Raw genomic sequence first — 19,192 nt, forward strand, 5'->3', positions numbered from 1 at the left:
GTTCCTTGCTCTCAGTTCTCCATGGATTAGGGCCATTGAGTTTCCTAATCAGTTGCTTGCCTCCACGCTGTCCTCTTTAGAAACTTTTGGCTTGATATGTATCTGGAGACTTTCGCGCTCTGGCTGCAAAGTTGGAGCCGGTGGAGTGGAGCAGGTGAGGCTGCCCATAAACCCTGGGCTTGTCAACCAGCAAAGGCAGTTCAATTATTGCAAATGCGTCGTGGCTGCCAAGTCCTCTCTTTCTTCCTTATTACTCTTGGGGAAACTTGCCTCTCACTGGCTCTGTTTCAAGTGGAAGTCGGTGTGCTTTGATACCCTCAGGGAGCACTTACAGGCTGGGGGCCACAGGTGGGCTGTTAGAATCTGTGTATTTACGTTCCAGAGGAATGCACTGGAAACATGCTGCACTTGAGGAGAAGGGAAGCCGTGTTGGATTGGGTTTCCAGGCGCCACTGTGCACCCTCTCAGTTCCACTGATACCCTTTTTTCCTTCTACCCTGAAGGCCCTTGTGTTGGCCTTGACCAGACCATGTAAACTGGCACTGCAGGTTGAATAGACCAGGCATTTACTTTCTGGTAAGTCAGGCCTCTGTCCTGCCTGCACCTTTGGCCTGCTTTTGATCCTTGCTGCCAGCAGTGAATGCAATGTGTGAGGGCCTGGCTAAACTTTCTGGAGGTGTCAGTTGTAAATAATGCTTCCTTACACATGGGGCAGCACATTTGAGTCGCCAAAACATGTCCCCATGCGGTAATTGTCTCACTGGATTTCCTCAGCAGGTTGGGAGAAGACAGAGCAACTCATCCTTTTTTTTTTTTTTTTTTTTTTTTTTTTTTACAGTGGAAAGACCTGAAGATCAGAGAGCTGCAGGACTAGAGAGTGGAAGAATAAGAAAGTGGGACTTCTGCTCCTTCGTCCAGAAACCTTCTGCAGTCACACAGGCTTTCCTTCTTTCTTTTTTTAATCTAATTACCCTGATAATCCTGTTAGGTAAAGGAACAGTTCGTTCATGTCATGTTCTCTGGTTGCAGAAAGGAAATGACAAGGGACAAGAGAGCTGGTTCCTCGGTTGTACCTTTAGAGCTCTACCACCTTGCTAATTGCTCCCTTACCCTGGCAACCAGCGACTTGCCATCTTCCAATGTGTGGGGAAAACAGTAAAGGCGAAAGCCATTTAGCTGTCAAGCTAATGTCGCAAACATCATTATCAGACCAGGAACTGGGTTGGACTCAGTAGCATCATTCCAGGGAGAGCACTGCTCCCCCAAGAACATAGGAACGTAGACAACTCTCTGAAAAGTTTTCAGCTGAGGCTCTGCTACATTTCCTTCACCAATTCTATAGCAGAAAACGTAGTGACCATCTGAGCCCTGGCTTTTTAATCAGGTGCTGTGATTCTTATTAAGGATAAGGTCTATGGTAACTCAAAGGAAAACAGCAGAAAAGGGGGACAAATCCTCATAATTCCTGCCCATGCATTCATTGATAATAGGTAAAGTCTAGAGGGAACATTCCTCCTGGGCTAGTTGACCCAAATTGTCTATCCTGTTAGGTGCTTTTGGCCCAGAGATACAAGAGGAATAGTCTGGCAGAAATCATCACTGATGACCACTTTCATTCAGTATTTTGGTCATTTACAAACATTCGTGGAGTGCCCACGATGGGCCAGGCACTGAGGACACAGAGATGAGGGTGAAACATAATTTTGATGCTTGACTTTTTCCACTCAAACCTAATTTTATTCCATTTTCCCTGTTGCTCTCACTTTTCTCTCAGTGCCCCTCCCCGCTCAGCTCTATTCCTGATCATTTGCATCATTTTTGGCAAGACACTCCCGAGGATGGGAGTGTCCACCCCTATCTGTCCCAGTCCCCACTCTTCTTCAGGATATGATAAGCCTTGGGTCCTCCTTCATGTATGGCATATCCTTTTCATCTCCCCTCCTAGGGATGGTCCTTCCAGATCAGTGGTTGTGAACATGATATGAAAAAAAAAAAAAAAACCCTGTAATCCTGAGCTCCCTACAAGTTCCTTCTTCTGAATGCATTTACTTTGAAGTAAAATGTTCCGCAGGGAACCCCTGTGGTTTGTTATGCTTCTTTTCCCCTTTCCTCCCAGTTCCCCGAGGAACTACCCATCCCTCTATCGCTAGCCCTGTGGTTTGAGTCGGTATTGACCCTGCTTCTTCTGCGAGGGGAGAACCTTGCTTAGCATGAGCCACTCCAACCAGAGCAAACCAAAGAATTTGGGAATTCTGGAACCCAGAACTTCTTTTCTTTGTGGAGCTTGGTGGTATGAGGTTGTGAGGCTCAGGACTGCCTTTGTCATGATGGGTGAGCCTGGAATTTCCAGGAACCACTGCTGAAAGCCTGAGGATGGAGCCACACAAGAGAAAGCAGAGATGAAAAATGGACCCAGGACATGGTGTGTGGGCCCTGAATCGAGCTGAGTCTGAACCAATTCTCCTCTAGGTTAATCTGTTAAATGACCCAGTAAACTACACTACCCTCTTTGAAAACATTGACTTGAGTTTAGTTTTCTGTCCCTTATAAAAGATTGCCAACCGAAAACTACTCTTAGGCCAGGGCTTCCCAAATGGAGTGCCACAGGGTACCCATGAGTTGGGTTATAGATTTTACTTGAGGTTGATTGCCCCAGCCCTTGGTATCTAAAAGCAGAGGACATTTGATCTGGAGTATTTTAGGTCACAGGATTATTAGGGCTCTTAGAGCTAAAAGCCAGCCCTGCATAACACCTAACCCTTACTGTCTGAGGCAGAATACAACAGGTGTTGATAATGGTGATCCTGGAGTCACTCAGAAAAGGTTACACTCCATGGGGCCTGTCCTAGTCTGCTGGGTATTATGGCCACGTACACACAGATGAGATGCTCTTCCTCACTAAATGAGGTACTCTGGAGGGCAGTGACAGTGTTGTTGGACCTTGGTCTCACCCAGTGTCTCTCACACAGAAGAAACTAAACAACATATGGAATTAAAGTATGCCATGCATACTCATTTAAGAAAGCAATTAAATACATAATATACTTTAGAAAGAGTTCTGCCCCAAATGCCCAAAAAACAAAAAGTTTGCCACTTAAACTGGTAAGCTTAAGTAATTAAAAAAAAAAAAGTCCTCTTTCAGACTATAAATTCATGCATACCTGATGGTGTACACAAAAAGTTCTGGAATACTCCATATTACATTCTCTCTCGTGACCAGCAAGATTAAATACTGCATACGAGGTGGGATCCTGGGTAGCACTGTTTGACCAAGGCCGTGATTATGCATCTTTCTTCTTCTCTGAAGTGTTTTACAAAAGAGTTATGAGTTGTCAAAATGAAAAACACACATTGCAAAGGGAGACATTTTGCTTCCAATTCTTATTATATTTTGAGTACCAGTCAAGGTAATCAGTCATATTAAAAATATATAATTTAATTCTCAAATAAGAACTTTGTTCATCTTTCTCCTAAAGTACATTGTCAAAAGAATCCAAAGCTGAATATATTCTGTAGCTGATGTACATACGCTGATGGACAGCACAATGTTCAGAAATTAAAGCAGAAATAGTCTCCTTCTGTAAAAATAAACTTGGCCCCAGAGAGGGGGAGAAAAAAAGAAAGCAAGAGCAAACATAAGGAATATGCAAAACTTTAGAGGAAAATTCTTTCAATTTAAGGAACTGCAGCACCTGCAACTTTCAGCAGGTCGCTCAGCGTACCACACGTCTGCTGTATCAGTGCTTCCACGGTGCTCTTCTATAAGCGCATGCTAAATTAACTTAACGTAACAGAACGGTAAAGCAAAAATAACTACACAACAATTAGTCCACCGTTACCCAAGGGGTAACAAATTCACAAATAATGAATCCATCCCCAAATTTCTAGCCTTCATGATTTTTTGATTTCTAGTAAGGCCTCCCCTTACAGATTTATTGAAAGGTTTTGCATTCCAGCAAGCTCACTCTCCTTTCCTATAAAGAAGGAGTGAAGTTTGCTTTGCACAGGTTGGTGGACAACTATTCCCATTTTTCCTAGGGCAATTTGGGTTTATCTAAATACAGATTAAATTTAAATACAGGTGAGAGGAAGTCACCCCTTGGCTAGATGGTGACTGACCATTCAGCAGGAGACGCTGTTTATGCCTTGTTTTGCGCGATAATGGGAAAAAATATGCCGTAATAAATACACCGGCACCTCTGATGAACCATACTCCACTACTTCCATCGCCTAGCACGCCCCAAATCTGGTCAGACCCCATTAGGGTGTAATTGCCATCGTCACTTGGATCCCAGAGCTTCCAGAATGCTGTCTGGTCAGGGAGGATGTGATCTGTCCTGTGTGGTAAATGTCCTATGTTTTAAGTACCAGCGGGTCCTTCTCCGGGGTCACAGGGCCTCAGTCTTCATGGGTGAAGATAGCTTTCCTCAGCTGCCCTGTGACAACTGGGTTTCACATTTCCTGAAACTAGATCTGTGGAAGGAGTCTCTGAAATTACGGAGAGAGAGGGAGAAAGAGAACAGAGGAAAGAAAGATCAATTAGCCTTTTAGAAAGAGGGAGGGGGAAAAAAATCACTCACTAGAAAAGGTCACCAATCATGGAGAACCCAATAAATACGTAAATAAGGGAAGATGCCGCCATCCCTTCACACTGTGCGGGAAGAAACGCAGGCAGCAATTGGGCCCTGGGAAGACGGCGGGCAGAGGCCGCGTGCAGGGGCCTCGGGGAGCTCAAGGAGGAGGTGCGGGGCGGGGATCAGGACGCCAGCGGGGCGGGTCGCGCGCGCTCTGGCGGCTTCCCTGACTCCAGGCCCGCCCCCGCTCGCCCCGGTCCTGCGCTTCTGATTGCTGAGCCTCACGCCTTACCCTTCATCCTCCTCTTACCTCTTTTGACTCTCAACTCTGAACAGCGGCTTGTAGAGTTCTGGGATTTTCCGCTCAATCATTGGCCTGAGGCTCTCTTTCAGCTTGTTGTAGTTCTTTTTGAGTTCCTGCTGGTACTCCCTCTGGTCTGTCGTGATGAGACGCTTGTTTTTTTCCACGGCTTCACCGCATCTGAGAGGCAAGTATCAGGGTGGGGAGAGAATGAGGTGACACTTCATATGCGCTTGAAGTGCTTAGAAATTTTCATATATTTAACTCATTTAATCTTTACAAAAATTTTGAGGTCGGCTAGTATCACCGTCACACCTCAGGTGAAGAAACTAAGGCACAGAAAGCTTAAGTAACTTGCCTAGTGTCACAAAGCCAATAAGCTGCAAAGCAGGCTTCAGAGGGGGGAGTATTCCAGCCCCAGAGTCTGTCTCCCAGACAACGTGGCACATACCATAGAAGAAAATCATGTTACTTAAACTTGATGAAGCCTTACCTTTTATTTTATACTGTTCTATCCAAGGGAACTTAACATTCGACAAACCTTGAAGGGACAACACAATGGTTGAAATTCAGCTGACATGCAATACACAGTAATAATCTGTTTTCTTTCAGACAAATAGGATCCCTGTGATTAATGTGGTTTAAACTGTTTTCCTAATAGTGGTGCTAGATTTAGCTATGTTATGGGGACACCCAGACCTTTTTACCTAATCATTTCTATTAAACATGTTCAGGATGACAGTCAAAGGTAATGAGGGTGGCATGTAGCTACGGCCACAGCTTCATCATGGAATTAGCCTGCTGTGGAAGAATGACTCCATTTAATTTACCCCAGAAGCCAAAAAAACTCCCTTAACTGGATTTTTGCCCATCTTTTAAATTTGACATCAATTGAAGCAAATTGTAGGATACCTAAGGTTACATACCAAAGGTTTCAGGGAAGAGCTAAGAAGGGGAGGTGTGTAGCCTTTGAATCCTGAGAAGTCTACATCACCCCTTATTATTGTTTTTATTGCCTCAACTAACAGTTATGAGCTACCACCACATGTAAAATGAAATCAGTTTCAGGTGAGTTAAAGGCCCGGGCTTGTAACATTGGCAGACTGCAAGGGCTGCAGAAGCTAACTGCTAACTTGGGGATGTCTACTCTGCAAATCTGGGGAGAAGTAACTACATTCTCTGTGTTTTTTATTATCAGAAGTCATAATAGGTAGTTTAGCATATACTGATCACATACTATGTGCCCTAGACTGGGTTAGATGCTTTACATGTGGGCAGAGCTGGGGTTGAAACTGAGTTCCTACTCATTAGCACAATGAATTAACTGTTGAAATCCTCAGTTCTCTCATCTGTAAAATGGGGACGTAATCTCATACAATCGCCGAGGGTTGTTGGGACAATTCATTGAGAAGCTGTGATGCTAAGATTTTTTTTTTAAATGGCCACAGCAATAATTGCCCATCCTCTGTGCTCTTGCAGAAACTTGCCACACTCTCTTCAAAAGTCAGGTGGTCATTTATGACTGCCTCGGTGAACGCAGCGTGGTGGAAGTCATGCTGTGCCACTGGGTAATAAAAGGCAATATAGCTTCTGCCTGGTGCTTACTCCTTTCTTCTCTCTCTCTGTCTCAGGACAGGCACCTTTGGAATCCTGAACCAACTGCTGTTTGAGTATTCTCAGCCCAGACACCAGACATGTGAGTGAGGAAGCCTTTGGATGCTTCAAGCCCCAGCCACCATCTGACTGCTACTGAGTTAGAGTCTGAACAAGAATCACCTAGCCAACCTCCAGAACCACCTACATAATAATTAAATGTCCTTGGTGTTATTTTAAGGCACTAAATTTTGGGGTAGTTTGTTGCAAAGTAATATATATAGGTGTGTGTGTGTGTGTGTGTATATTTAAAACATAGTGTTTTAAAAAGACAAGTATTTTAAAAAGATAAGTGGAGTGAAAAAATTCATCTGTTTGTAGTAACTTTCTATTTTAACAAATTTTATAACTTATAAAATTGTTTCATGTACATTTTCCACATTTATTTCTTCCTTCCATTTGGATTATATTCTTTAGATTTTCTTATTAAAATTAATTTCCACTATGTTAATTTAAACCCATAAACTAAAGTGAGCCATGCATTAAACTTCCCTCCCAAAGAACCACATCTCTTGGGAAATGTACACAGGATCATATAACTACACTGCAAATAATTTTTTTTAATGGTCTTATCTGTAACATTTTCTTTAGGTCCACGAACATCTGAATTGTGCTACTCTCACTCAGTGATACCACTGTTCCAGATAGCCACCTCCTTTGGGGCTCCCTTTGTTGATAAATTCACTGAACAAAAGCATTCTCTTATAGTCAGTGTGCTGGGGTTTTTCAGCAGTCAGAATCCTAAAGAAACCAGACAGATGGGGACTAGAAAAGGCAGGAAGTTGTGCCTCCAGAACATGGTGCCTGGCTTTTGTAACTTTCACAGTCCTCTATCTAAGGAGGTAGGTGTCTCTTCTACAGAGAGGGTGGTCATGTAGCCCTCACCTTCTGCACTTCTTGCCCTCCCTCCTCGGTGATACTCCTTCAGCACAGCTCACACATCAGTCCCTCAGAATGGCAAAAAATTGCTAGTTGCTTTCTCAACATCCATTCCCTCTTCCTTAGTAACAGAACTCCAGGTGGTATACCCACCTGGAAAATTATATTCCCTAGCCTCCCTTACAGATAGGGACAGCTGACTGGGATATAAGATGAGATCACTAGGTAAAGCTCTTTTAATGGGTATAGCCTTTTGCTCTTTCCTCATTTCTATTCCTTATACTTGCCTAGGATGTGGTTGCAATGGCCAGAGCCCTAGCAGCCATTTTGTGGCTATGAGGATGGGTACACCATAACCAAGATAGCAGAGTGAAAGAATGGAAAGAGCCAGGGTCTCTGATGACTTTATGTGGCCACCACACATCTCTGATAAGACTATCTCTGATCTTATTTTATACAAGAGAAAATAAGTTTTCATCTTATTTAAGCCACTCTTACTTTCATTCTCTGTTACTAGCAACTGAATGTCATTCCTAGAGAGAAAAGCACAGCACTGTAGTAAAAAGGACAGACTCTGGAGCTGGAGTGCTCAGCTCTGAATTCTGCTTCGCTGCTTACTGGCTTTGTGACAGGAGGCAAGTTACTTAAGCTTTCCATGCCTTAATTTCTTCACCTGTGATGTGACGGTGATACTAGCCGACCTCATAAATGTTTGTAAAGATTAAATGAGTTGAATATATAAAATGCTTAGAATAGTACTGGGGCATAGCTAAAATCTAGAACACTTATTTTTATTATTCCTGATAGGCCCAGTCTGAGTGCAGAAACTATTCAATATGAAAATGATGATAGACTATTAGAGATTTCTATATTCCAGTCCCTTTCTTCCCCCATAGTTAATGAAACTAAGATGTGAAGAGATGAAGTGCCCTGTCTAGAGTCACACACCTGTGGGAACAGCAGAGGTGGATGGAAATCCAGGATCCCGCTGCTCCCAGGCTGATGTCTCAACAGCCCCACTATGTCTTATGGTACAAACCTTATGGGGGCAGACAAGTCTTGGGCAGACAATGCCTACATTTAAATCAGATTAAGTCTCCTTCCTACTTAAATTGGTCGGGTCTCTATTTGCCCCACTGAATACTATTATACTTTTCAGTCACTTAGTATGTGCCAAGCCGTATCCTAAGCTCTATGAATTGACTGTTTTTACCCTGATACTAACTTTAAGACGTAGTTATGACTACTATCCCCATTTTACAGTTGGGGAAACTGAGGTTGTGTAACTTGCCCAAGGTCACAAAGCTAGTTAAGGCAGAGTGGGTGTTTGAACCTAGGTGACCTGGCTCGACAACCCCAGTTCTAACCCCAACACTACAAATGCTGCCTAGGAAAGACCTTGACCCTTCCAGCTAGAATCCAGGCCTTGGTCTCAAGTTGGAACTATTCTCTCTGGAGTCCCAGTTTGTGGTATTCTGCCTTTCTGATCATCTTCCTAGTAATACTTTAGCAAGCTTCTACCTGAGGCCCATTGAAAAAACATAGCTGCTAGAAGGAGGGGAGAGACACTGGAGAAACTAAGAGATTGGCCCCCATCCTCCTCCTGTGACTGGAGTGACACATATGCTCCAGGCACTTAAAGGTAAGGGAGGATTATTTGGGGGCAGGGCACCGAAGGGCATCCGGCCTTTCCACCCGAAGCACTGCAGTGGGTGTGAGGGTCCCATGGCAGAGCCATCTCCCTGGGCACTTCCCAGTGGCTTTCTCTAATCCTGCCCTCTTCATGTCTTCCATCCCAGCCTGACCTCTACCAAATCCCAGATCCAAGGGCAGCCTGTCCCAATGGAAGACTAGTTTAATTTGTGGTTCTGCCAGTTACTTGCTTTGTGACCTTGGGCTAATCATAGTCTCCTTTAACCTCATTTCCTTCATCTATAAAATGGGTTTATGGGGATGAAATGGTGTTGAGTGTGTGATGACCTGACCAAGTGGCTGTGAGCGAGGAGGCCTGCCTCTCCTAGAGCAAAGTAGGGGTGACAGACCATCATCACCCCCACTTTGCTCTAGTGTAAAAACATGTTATACTTTTCCATCATTTAGTATGTGCCAAGCCCTATCCTAAGTATACAGTGAGCAGATGGCCATTTATGAGGCAACAAGAGGTTTTTTCCCAGGAACAGAATCTACTGCACCTTAATCTTGGACTTGCCAGACTTTGGCACTGTGCACTCAGTCTGTGGTGCTTTGTTCTAGTGGCCCAAGCTAAGACAGAAATGTAAGAAGAAGAAAACTTAAAAACACAGACTGGCAGTGTTTAAAATGGTCTGGGTGCTTTGAGGGGCAGAGGAGGGAAACAGAATGTTGTACCCCTTCATCTTGGCTTCTGAAACCCTGATGTGTTTTTTCTTATCGTGAGAAAAAGGAGGAGGGGATCGAGGTCCCAACTGGCAACTATCTGAAGAACTGCAGGACTGGCTGGATGAGCGTCAGCTGCAGCAAGTCAGCCTGCCAGGTTCTTCCTGGCTCTATCCTGTTCTGCTACAGCTGAGTCAGAAAGGCCACTGCCCAGCAGTGGGGCCCAGCCGCAGTGTACCCAGCAAGCATGCATTTCCGCTATTGGCAGTCAGCATCAGAAGGCTCACTTATGTTCACCTTGGAAATCTAGGCTTATCGACCTCCAGCCCCAGTCTGCTGAGCAGCTGGAGCTCACTCAAGGTAAAACCTGAGAACAGTTTCATCCCTAAACATTTTCCACTCCTGTGTCAACTCTGCTGACAGCAGAAGTGGGGAGAAAACACAACAGTGCAAACAACTTGACAGCACAGTTCCTCTATTCATTACAAAGCTGTAACTTGCTGATTGGACTTGAGAAGTAATTAAGCAATGGAGGAAAGGAAGGTTTCCTCATTTCCTACTTGTATTTAGGGTGTAAGTTACAGATCATCACATTCACTCCTTTAAATATACAGTTGATGAGTTTTAGGAGATTGATACAGTTATGCAGCCTTCACCACAATCTCGCCTACTTTTGGTCTATGTGAAATAAAGTAGAAGTCAATGTACTTTGACTTGGACAATGAAATAGTGAGCAGAAGTATTGTTTTGCCTGTAGACGTGTCTCACTTGTACTGGGACTTCGTACTTGCACATGTGTAGGATGGTGCCTGGAACAAAGTATGGGCTCATCCAGCTTTTGCTGAATGAACGAATGACATCTATAGTTGTTCCAAAGTGTAACAGCATGGGCACCTTTGCTGTTTTGAAGGGAGGAAAGGGAAGGCGTGGGAACAGGCGTGGCCTGAGAGATGAAGCCCGTGAGGAGGGAGGGAGGAAGAAATGTGAGATGTGGGTAATAAGCAACTCTGCAACTTAACAGCTTCTACTCATCCAGGAGCTTCAGCACCTGGGAGCTTGTTAGAAATGCAGAGTCTTAGGCCCACCCCAGACCTACTGGATCAGAGCCTGCATTTTGACAAGATCCCCAGGTCATTTGTTTGCATGGCCAAGTTTGAGAAGCACTGATGCCTATTCTTGTGGCATTGCTAGAACAGGGCAGTGGCCCACCCAGCGGTGGAGAAGCCTGATTTCCCATATGAATCACTGGGAGGGTTAGAGAACAACTTTTTATGCGGTGAATTTGATTGTGAAAATCCAGCATGTTTGCCCGCTATTAGGGGAGAAAGATAACTTAACCATCAGAAGTTTAATACGTGACTTTGCTAAAAGACTATCCCTAAGAAAACCCACTTCCTTTTGTGCGTCGTGCCTGGGACTAGCTGTACCCAGCCCCGGGGCTCTCTGCAGTCATTTGTTCTGGGGCTGGGAGCTCATTAGAAATGCATGTTCAGCTGGGATTTTATAAGGACACACTAACTAAAACACAAAAAAATCACTTATCTTAACAAGCTTCCCTTTACATTTATAGTCTATTCAGAGTCCTGTTTTCCAATGACCTGTCTCCCCAGGCTCTCGTCCTCGTGATGGCACGCCCACAGAATGCACCACTCCTGCCAACTCAGAGGAGCCCAGATGCATCACAGACATCCCTGCCTCTGAGTCTTGTCCTCCCTTCACCAGTAATGGCTCTGTTTTCCTGCTACTCTCTTCCTACCACCCCTACACTCAAGACAAAGTTTAAGTGATGTTTTCGACAAAGCCTCCCCCAGCCACCCAAGCCTGCAAATGGCTATTCTCTCCCAAACTCTGTAGCCTCTATTTTGTGTGCTCTCAACAGCTCTTAGAACGTGCTGCACTGTGTTGTTATTTAGCCAGATAAAAGTCCTATCATCAGGAGCACAGGAGTGTCCAGCTCTTGTATTCCTACAAGTCATAGCATACCTGGGTCCTAGTGTGTGCTCATTAAACATTTCAGAGGTCCTTGTAGAGGTCCAGGGAGGCCCAGACCACTGCCACCTTCAGGGATCTTTAAACATCACTCATTTTAAATGAAGACACATGGAAATTAAATGGATCCCCTGAAAACTCCCCCCATATTTTTCTAGCCTTTTGTTCTGTGAAAATGCACGTTTACTGAAAAATTATCTAGCTTTCGTGTAATGTCAAAATTACTGTGAAATACAGGAAACAATTCAAATACAAGCCAATAAATATAATCTCTGCTTGTGTGCATGCGTATATACGTGCACGCACACTTAAAACACACAGCTACACACACTCACCCCCTCTATTACTAAGCAGCTGTTATTCATTGCAGGACAAAGAATGTTTCCTTTATACCTACATCTCATCAAAGCCTGTGAAGGAGGAAAACCTCATCCAGCACCAGCATTCTGGTGAGTTTTCACTGAGTTTAACAAACTTTCCCTTTAGCTTTCTTTATCCCCATCTGCCAAGTGAAGCTACTCCTACACTCTACATGCTACTCTAAGGTTCTGGATGAAAAGGAACACTGGTATACGTTTTTCTGATGTTCCTCTCTTATGGGTGAGGTCCCTTCCTTCATTCATGAGGTCCCATCACATCCTTCATCATCATTCTTTTTAGGGCCACAGGAGTCCCAGTGTGCCTGTCTGCATTGCAGTGGTTTGCAAGATGTGTCCAAAGATTCACTTCTGCCCTAGACTGAGCAGGCTGCACTTGGAGCAGATCCACTGCAGAATTCAGGAGCAGAGATGGGGCTTGTCTCCCCCTGGGAACTGCCACAGAGGTGATGCCTCAGTTTTAAAAGCTTCCTTGTATCTCTCAGTTTGAGGCAGTGTCTTTTTACATTTCTAAGAATAAGTTACTGTCTGACATGGGAAATTACAAAGACTAGCTAGTGCCAAGAAGCCTTCAGGCTCCAACGCATCAGTGGACTATCAGCACCCTGAAGGAAGTGTGGGCTGTTTGGATTCAGAAGACCTGGTTTGAACTCAGCTCTGCTACTAACTGGCTGTGTGACCTTAATGCAATCATCTCCCATCTCTCCATTTCCTCTTTTGGAAAATGAGGATGGTGATAAGACTTGTTTTACAATGTGACTGTGAGGCACATGTGAGATGATAAAAATGAAAGCATGTTTAAGTGTTAGTTACTGATTACGTTTCTTTTTACTCTTTTTTGTTTTTTGGGGGCAAGGGGAAGTAACTAGGTTTACTTGTTATTTTTATTTAACAGAGGTACTGGGGGTTGAACCCACGCTGAGCATGCGCCCTACCGCTGAGCTCTACTCTCCCCACTAATTACTTACGAGTGGTGCAAGCAGTGCTGCCCTGCGCAGGCTTCTCAAACTTGGGTGTGCGTCAGAATCCCCTGGAGGGCTTGTTAAAATGCCGGTTGCTGGGCCACACCTCTGTAGAGTCTGACTCAGTAGGTCTGATTGGTACCTGAGAATCTGCCTCTCTAGCAGATTTCTCGAGTGATGCTGAAGCTGCTGGCCTGGGGACTGCTCTTCCAGAACCAGTGCTCTCCTGAACTCCCAGCCATTTCCCCTCTTACCGCATTATGAATTCCTTAAAGCATAATCTCAACTTGTTGTGATGTCGATAGAGTTTTGGGTCAGCTGGAATTTCGGCCAAAAATACTTGGGCTACTTCCAGTGGTCCCTGATGGAGAAAGTGAAAAACATTACTGATGTTGGAGAGAAAACGAAATTACTTGGGAGAAAAAGTTGGCATGACTTCTAAGTTTGAGCGTGCAGTTTTGTAGTTAGTGTGACCCAAATAAAAAAATCAAGGAAGGTTTTGAACTTCTCAGGAAAATGTTGACTTCTTAGGAGGAGGCTGGAGATTTAGGGGGATACTCAAAAGTATAAATGTATTTCCTTAATCAAATGCTATTAGTAAGAAGTTTTTCTTCATATGTAAAGGTAATATACTACCTCAAAGGCTATGTGTTTGGGTTGCTTTTCTGAAAATGGGGACTGTCTTGATCCATCCATTTATATCCGCTTGCCTAGTTGCCCAAGAAGCAAGCATCGTTTTGTGTAACTGCTGGCTTGAGTCAGAGATATTCAAAGTACAAGTGTGATCATACGCTTAGAAAGTCTTTCAGTTTCATTAAAGGATTGATATTAGCAAAGGCTTCCTAATATTTTCTGGTCTTGGAAATATTATAGTCACGTTTCCTCTCTGCTACTTCTGTTCCCTTGATGTTGTGTGGACACAATTTATGCAGGGGAATCCAGCTGTGCCGAGGGACAAAAGAGTCATGATGCTCACTGAGTTTTTGCATGTGGAGGTGTGCAGATCTAGATCTGAAGTTAAGGAAGCGCACGAGACAGAGAGAACTAAGCTCATACTCCATGCATCTGAGACTGGCTTAGTTCCATGCTGAGCCTGGGAGTGAGGATTCTAATGGGTCTGAGAAGCTCCAGTCCGTTCTGAAGTGGCCCAATATGCTGGGTTCCAGGTCACTCCTGCTCAGCAAATCTCCTGGTTTCATCTGGTGACTGACTCAGGGTGGGATGTCCTAGACCCTTTCCCTTCTCTCCTACAGGCATGCTTACAAGCCCTGCAACAGCTCTGCCTAAGCTGGGCATGACTCAGCATTCCAACAGACCCAGAGTGGGATCGCACTGTCAGGACTGTCCCCAAGTGAAGACTTCTCCGAGAAAATGGTACCCCTTAGACGTGGTCCACTGATCTCGAGGATTTCTTTTCTACGTTGGGTTTTTACATGAAGTAGAAGAGACTGCCTCAGGTATTCAGTCTAAGTTTAGGAACATCATTTGTATGTTGATCAGACTCCTCATCGACCTCAATGAAGGCAGCATCAGACACATAATGAAATCAAAATAACGAGAACCAGAGGAGCTGCCACCAGCTGGTTTTTCTTACCTGATTGACAGTAGCTCCGACAGAGCCCTGCAGCACCATCTGAAGCATCTTGGCATCAGGGGGCTCCTGGTTAATGGCAACCGCTAACTGCAGGGTCTTCTTCTTCATGTCTTCAATGGCAACTTCGATTGGTGTCAAAACAAACTGAACATAAGACATAAACGTAGGGAGGTCATCGTCTGGTCTTATAAGCCATGGACAAACCTGGAGCTATGACAAAGAGGGCACCTGGGTTTGAAGCAGTAGCTAAGGCTTTCAGAGCCATTTAAAATAATATGGACAGGTTAAGAGGAAGGAAGGGCCTAACATTTCTTGAGTACTCACTATGTTCCAGGAAGTTTACATATATGTGTCATTTACTCCTTTAAACAACCTTCTATTCTTTCCACTTTACAATCAAAGAGGGATTTATAAGGTTAAGTAAGTGCCACAAAATGACACAGGTAGGAAGTGGGGAGGCTGGATTTTGACCATAACAATGGCTACATTCAAAATCTGTGTTCTTTCTACACTGTTAGGTTTCCTTTCCATTTGTTTAACAGGCTACTCAACTTACAGTTGGGAAAGCTATTAGAAGCACAGCATTCAAGATTTTCTTCCCTGCCATAACACAAGATTTTGGCATCGTGTGTGCCTTCTCCAACCCACCCTGAAGGTGGATTCTCAGTAAACAGAATTCTCTTAAGGGTCAACCAGATAGTTGCGAAGTTCTGTTGATTTGGAATATGGTTCTTTCTGAATGTTATAGGTGGAGTTACGTCCCCTCTAAATTAATGAATTCATTTCTTAACCCCTAGTACCTCAGAATGTGACTTTATTTGACATAGGGTCTTTATAAAGGTAACCAAGTTCAAAGGAGGTCATTAGGATGGGTCCTAATCCAATATGGGCTACCTGTCCCTATAGGAAGAGGAAATCTGGACACAGAGACATGCACAGAGGGAAGATAATGTGAGGAAACATAACGAGAAGGTGGCTGTGCACAAGCTAAGGAAAGAGGCCTCGAACAGATCCTTCCCTCACAGCCCTCAGACAGAACCAGCCCTGCCAACACCCTGCTTTTGGACTTCTGGCCTCTGGAACTATAAGACAGTACATTTCTATTGTTTAAACCACCCAGTCTGTGGTACTTTGTTGCAACAGCCATAACAAGCTAGAGCATTGAGGTTCTTGGGCAACTACAAATGGCCAAGAAAAATTGTGAGGACTCTTACTGGGACCATGAGCTTATTTCTGTGCTATGCCTACATGTCCTGGTGCTCAAAAGTCCAAAACAGTAAGAAATACAGCAGATGCCTTCTGAACGCACCTGCTCTTAGCTGAGTCATCACGTTAGGCCTCCTCTGTCCTCTGCGAAATGCACTCTTGGAGGCGGCTGCTGAACACTTGAGCCAGTGGGCTACTCTCTGGGAAGCCCAGGCAGCAGGCTCCTGCCCAGGGAGGTGTATGTTCAGCACGATTCATCTGGGCTCATTTGCCAGCTTCATTATGCCTGCTATTCTTGTTATTTTAATGACCTAATCTAATTAAGTAACGCATAAACTGGTGAACTATGGGTGTGGAAGGGAGAGTTGTTTCTATGAAAACCAAGCTAATGCTTGGGCAAGACATTATGAAAGTGAGTTGCTATAAAGATTCCTGTCTTATTAGGTGTGCCCAAACAACTGTAAAAGGCTAGTGGCAAAAAAAAAAATCATAAAAATTCAGACGCATTCTGCTCTCCTATTGTTTAACAAGGATCTTTAAGCTCTCACTCTGCTTAACAGAAACCAAAACTGAAAATCCTGGGCAATGCCTTAGGGGTGGGGTTTATACAAGAAAGACAATGCTGAATTGTGATCAGCCAACCCCAAATTACAGAGAAGACTGTGGCTCTACACAAAATGAATGACAAATAAGTGGACATGGATGTGTTTTAAAGTAAAAGAAAATGTTTATAGTATGTCTGGTTGTGAGTGATTCTGTGTGCTACCCAAATGGAATTCCCTGGCACCAGGAGAGGGCAAGGATAACCACCATAATAATATTTCAAGGGTGTCCCCTTTCAGATTTTCACTCCAGTCTGCCATGAAGGAGGTTTGGGAGGTGACCCAGGCCCATGCATTCAGCGGCCTCCATCCTGAGCATGTTCCCCCTGGGTGCCTTTACCTCCTCCTTCTGGATGACGCTGATCCTGGTCTTGATGTAGGGGAAGGCGTGCATGGTGGTCAGGACGGTGTTCCTCCGGTACTGCTCGTGCAGCTCTCCTCGAGGCCTCCCCTCCAGGGTGAAGGGGGTGGTGTACATGAACCTCCGCAGATTAAAATTCTTCTCAAAGTAGGTTAGCCTGTCTTTCATCTCGTACTCATCAAAGTAGGGCTCCACAAAAGTGATCTGTATGTAGGCCTGAGGAGGAGAAGGTAGGGGAAGAGCAGGTCTGCAGACAGTCACCCAGAATGCATAGAATGGGGAGGGGCAGGCTGGAACACAACCCCAGCACCACCCCTCTGAGCTCACAAAAGCCACAGAAGAGACTTCAACCATCGGCCATCCTTCTTCTCCCCCCCAGGGAGATGAGAGAAAGGACTGGGAGGAGGAGAGGGGAGTGTGCCCATGTGAAGTCAGGTCCACGAGTCACCCCTCCTGGCAGAGCTGATGATCCAACTGAAACTTGGTAGGAGAATCTGCAAACTGCTATCACAAGAGGCAAGGCTTTCCTTTTCAGAACAACCCTGACCACTACATGCTTACAGAACCACCAAACTAAAGAAAGCTGACAATACCAAGGGCTGACAAGAATAGGGAGCAGCTGGAGCTTTTCTTTTTTTAAATTTGATTTTAAAAATGGAGGTATGAGGAGTGAATCCAGGACTCCGTGCATGCTAAGCATGCACTTTACCACTGAGCTAGACTCTCCCCTCAGCTGGAGCTTTCATACAGTGATTGTAGGATGCACAATGGTTCAGCTTCCTTATGAAATTGGTTGGCAGTTTCTTATACAGTTAAATTATACTGACCACCCGTCCCAGCAAACCAACTACGATGTGTGTGCCCAAAAGAAAAGAGAATTTGTGTTCACACTAACACCTGTGCACACGTCTGTAGTGGCATTATTCATAATAGACAAAAACTAGAAACAACCCAAATGCCCCTCAAGTGGGGAATGGATAAACAGATGGTGGTACAGCCACACAACAGAATTCTACTCAGCAATAAAAGGAATGAACCATTACAACATGGATGAATCCCAGCTGCACGGTGCTAAGAGAAAGAAGCTGGACTCAAAAGGCTATATGATTCCATTTATTTACTGTGTAAGTCCATTTATATGACATTCTGGAAAAAGCAAAACTACAAAGACAATACAGACTAGTGACTGTCAGGGGCTAAAAATGGAGGGAATAACTTCAAAGAGGTATGGGGAAATACTTTGGGGTGATGGAACTTCTCTATATCTTGATTTTGGTGGTGGTTATATGCATTTGTCAAAACTCTAAGAAATAAACACCAAAAAAGTGAATTTTACTTCATGTGCTTCATTTAAAAATGCACACACATACACACATGCACACACACGCGCGCACACACACACACTGTGAAGAAGAGCACTTATTCAGAAAGAAGGCATCAAAAAAAAAAAAAAAAAAAAGAATGACAATGAGCTTAGACTCTGCAACACCCACCCAGTGAAATGGATGCGTGAGGTCACTGACCTCAGACCACAAATCAGTATTCAGTGTGGTGAAATCTGCTTGTAATTCTGGGTGCAGATTCTCATTTAAAGCTCTCACAACCTACCGTGGGCATGTAACAGAGGAGAAAAGAGCACCCTGTGTCAGGGATGTCACCGGTGACTCTACGTGGCATGTGTTGTGCACAGATCACCATGGGCACACAGCCAATCCTGTCTTTCAAAGACCTCAAATATTCCTGTCTGAAGCTTAGCTCAGCTACTTACCACAGTTATTGCTTCAAGCCTAGATTAGGGAATGCGTCTGAAATGAGCAAGTCCTTTGAAATATGTAGAAAAACAAACTTTTCCATTTGGCCAATTCCTCCCTACTTGCATCATCTTCGTAATATCCTGGAGGACAGAACTGAGAGAGGAGTTTGGACTCTTCATTTCACAGGCTGCCAGATGGCAACTGCTCCTCAGTCCCCCAGCCCTTAATAATACCTTGAACTTGAATTATCCCCAGCAGCTTAGAGAGCCCTCCCATGTACATATCTGTCTGTGAGCTGGGCTGAGCAGGCAGGCATCACCCTGTGCTATAATAAAGAATGTATCTGGTTTTTGTCCTTGTTTCCTGGCACAGAGCTTCAAAAGCCCTTGGGATTTTCTGAGTGATAGAAGTGTCTTTGTTACTCTAATGAGATAACTCATGGTAGGTCCCTAGATAGCTTCAGGATTGGGGCTGGTCACCAAAAAGAACAACTTTGTGGTTAGAAAGTTGGGACTCTGGGCCAACCTGATTTCTGGGGTAGGAGGAGGCTGGAGATGGAGTTTAATAATGTAGTTGATGATATAA

General features: G+C 44.4%; 1 protein-coding gene across 4 annotated transcripts in view; it reads right to left on the minus strand.

Moving 5' to 3' along the window:
* Nucleotides 1-3,362: 3,362 nt before the first annotated feature.
* The window catches only part of DOCK8 (dedicator of cytokinesis 8), a 223,457-nt gene continuing 207,627 nt past the window's right edge, over nt 3,363-19,192 (minus strand). For all 4 annotated transcript variants that reach the window (XM_031449810.2, XM_031449809.2, XM_031449812.2 and 1 more), the window contains 5 exons: nt 16,833-17,069; nt 14,685-14,828; nt 13,345-13,451; nt 4,885-5,055; nt 3,363-4,488 (listed from right to left, as the gene is read on the minus strand). In XM_031449810.2, the coding sequence (XP_031305670.1) occupies nt 4,428-4,488; nt 4,885-5,055; nt 13,345-13,451; nt 14,685-14,828; nt 16,833-17,069 (720 nt within the window). In that variant the 3' untranslated portion in view covers nt 3,363-4,427. The remainder of the gene's footprint in view (nt 4,489-4,884; nt 5,056-13,344; nt 13,452-14,684; nt 14,829-16,832; nt 17,070-19,192) is intronic.

The sequence above is a fragment of the Camelus dromedarius genome, chromosome 10, assembly GCF_036321535.1.
Source record: "Camelus dromedarius isolate mCamDro1 chromosome 10, mCamDro1.pat, whole genome shotgun sequence".
NCBI lineage: Eukaryota > Metazoa > Chordata > Mammalia > Artiodactyla > Camelidae > Camelus > Camelus dromedarius.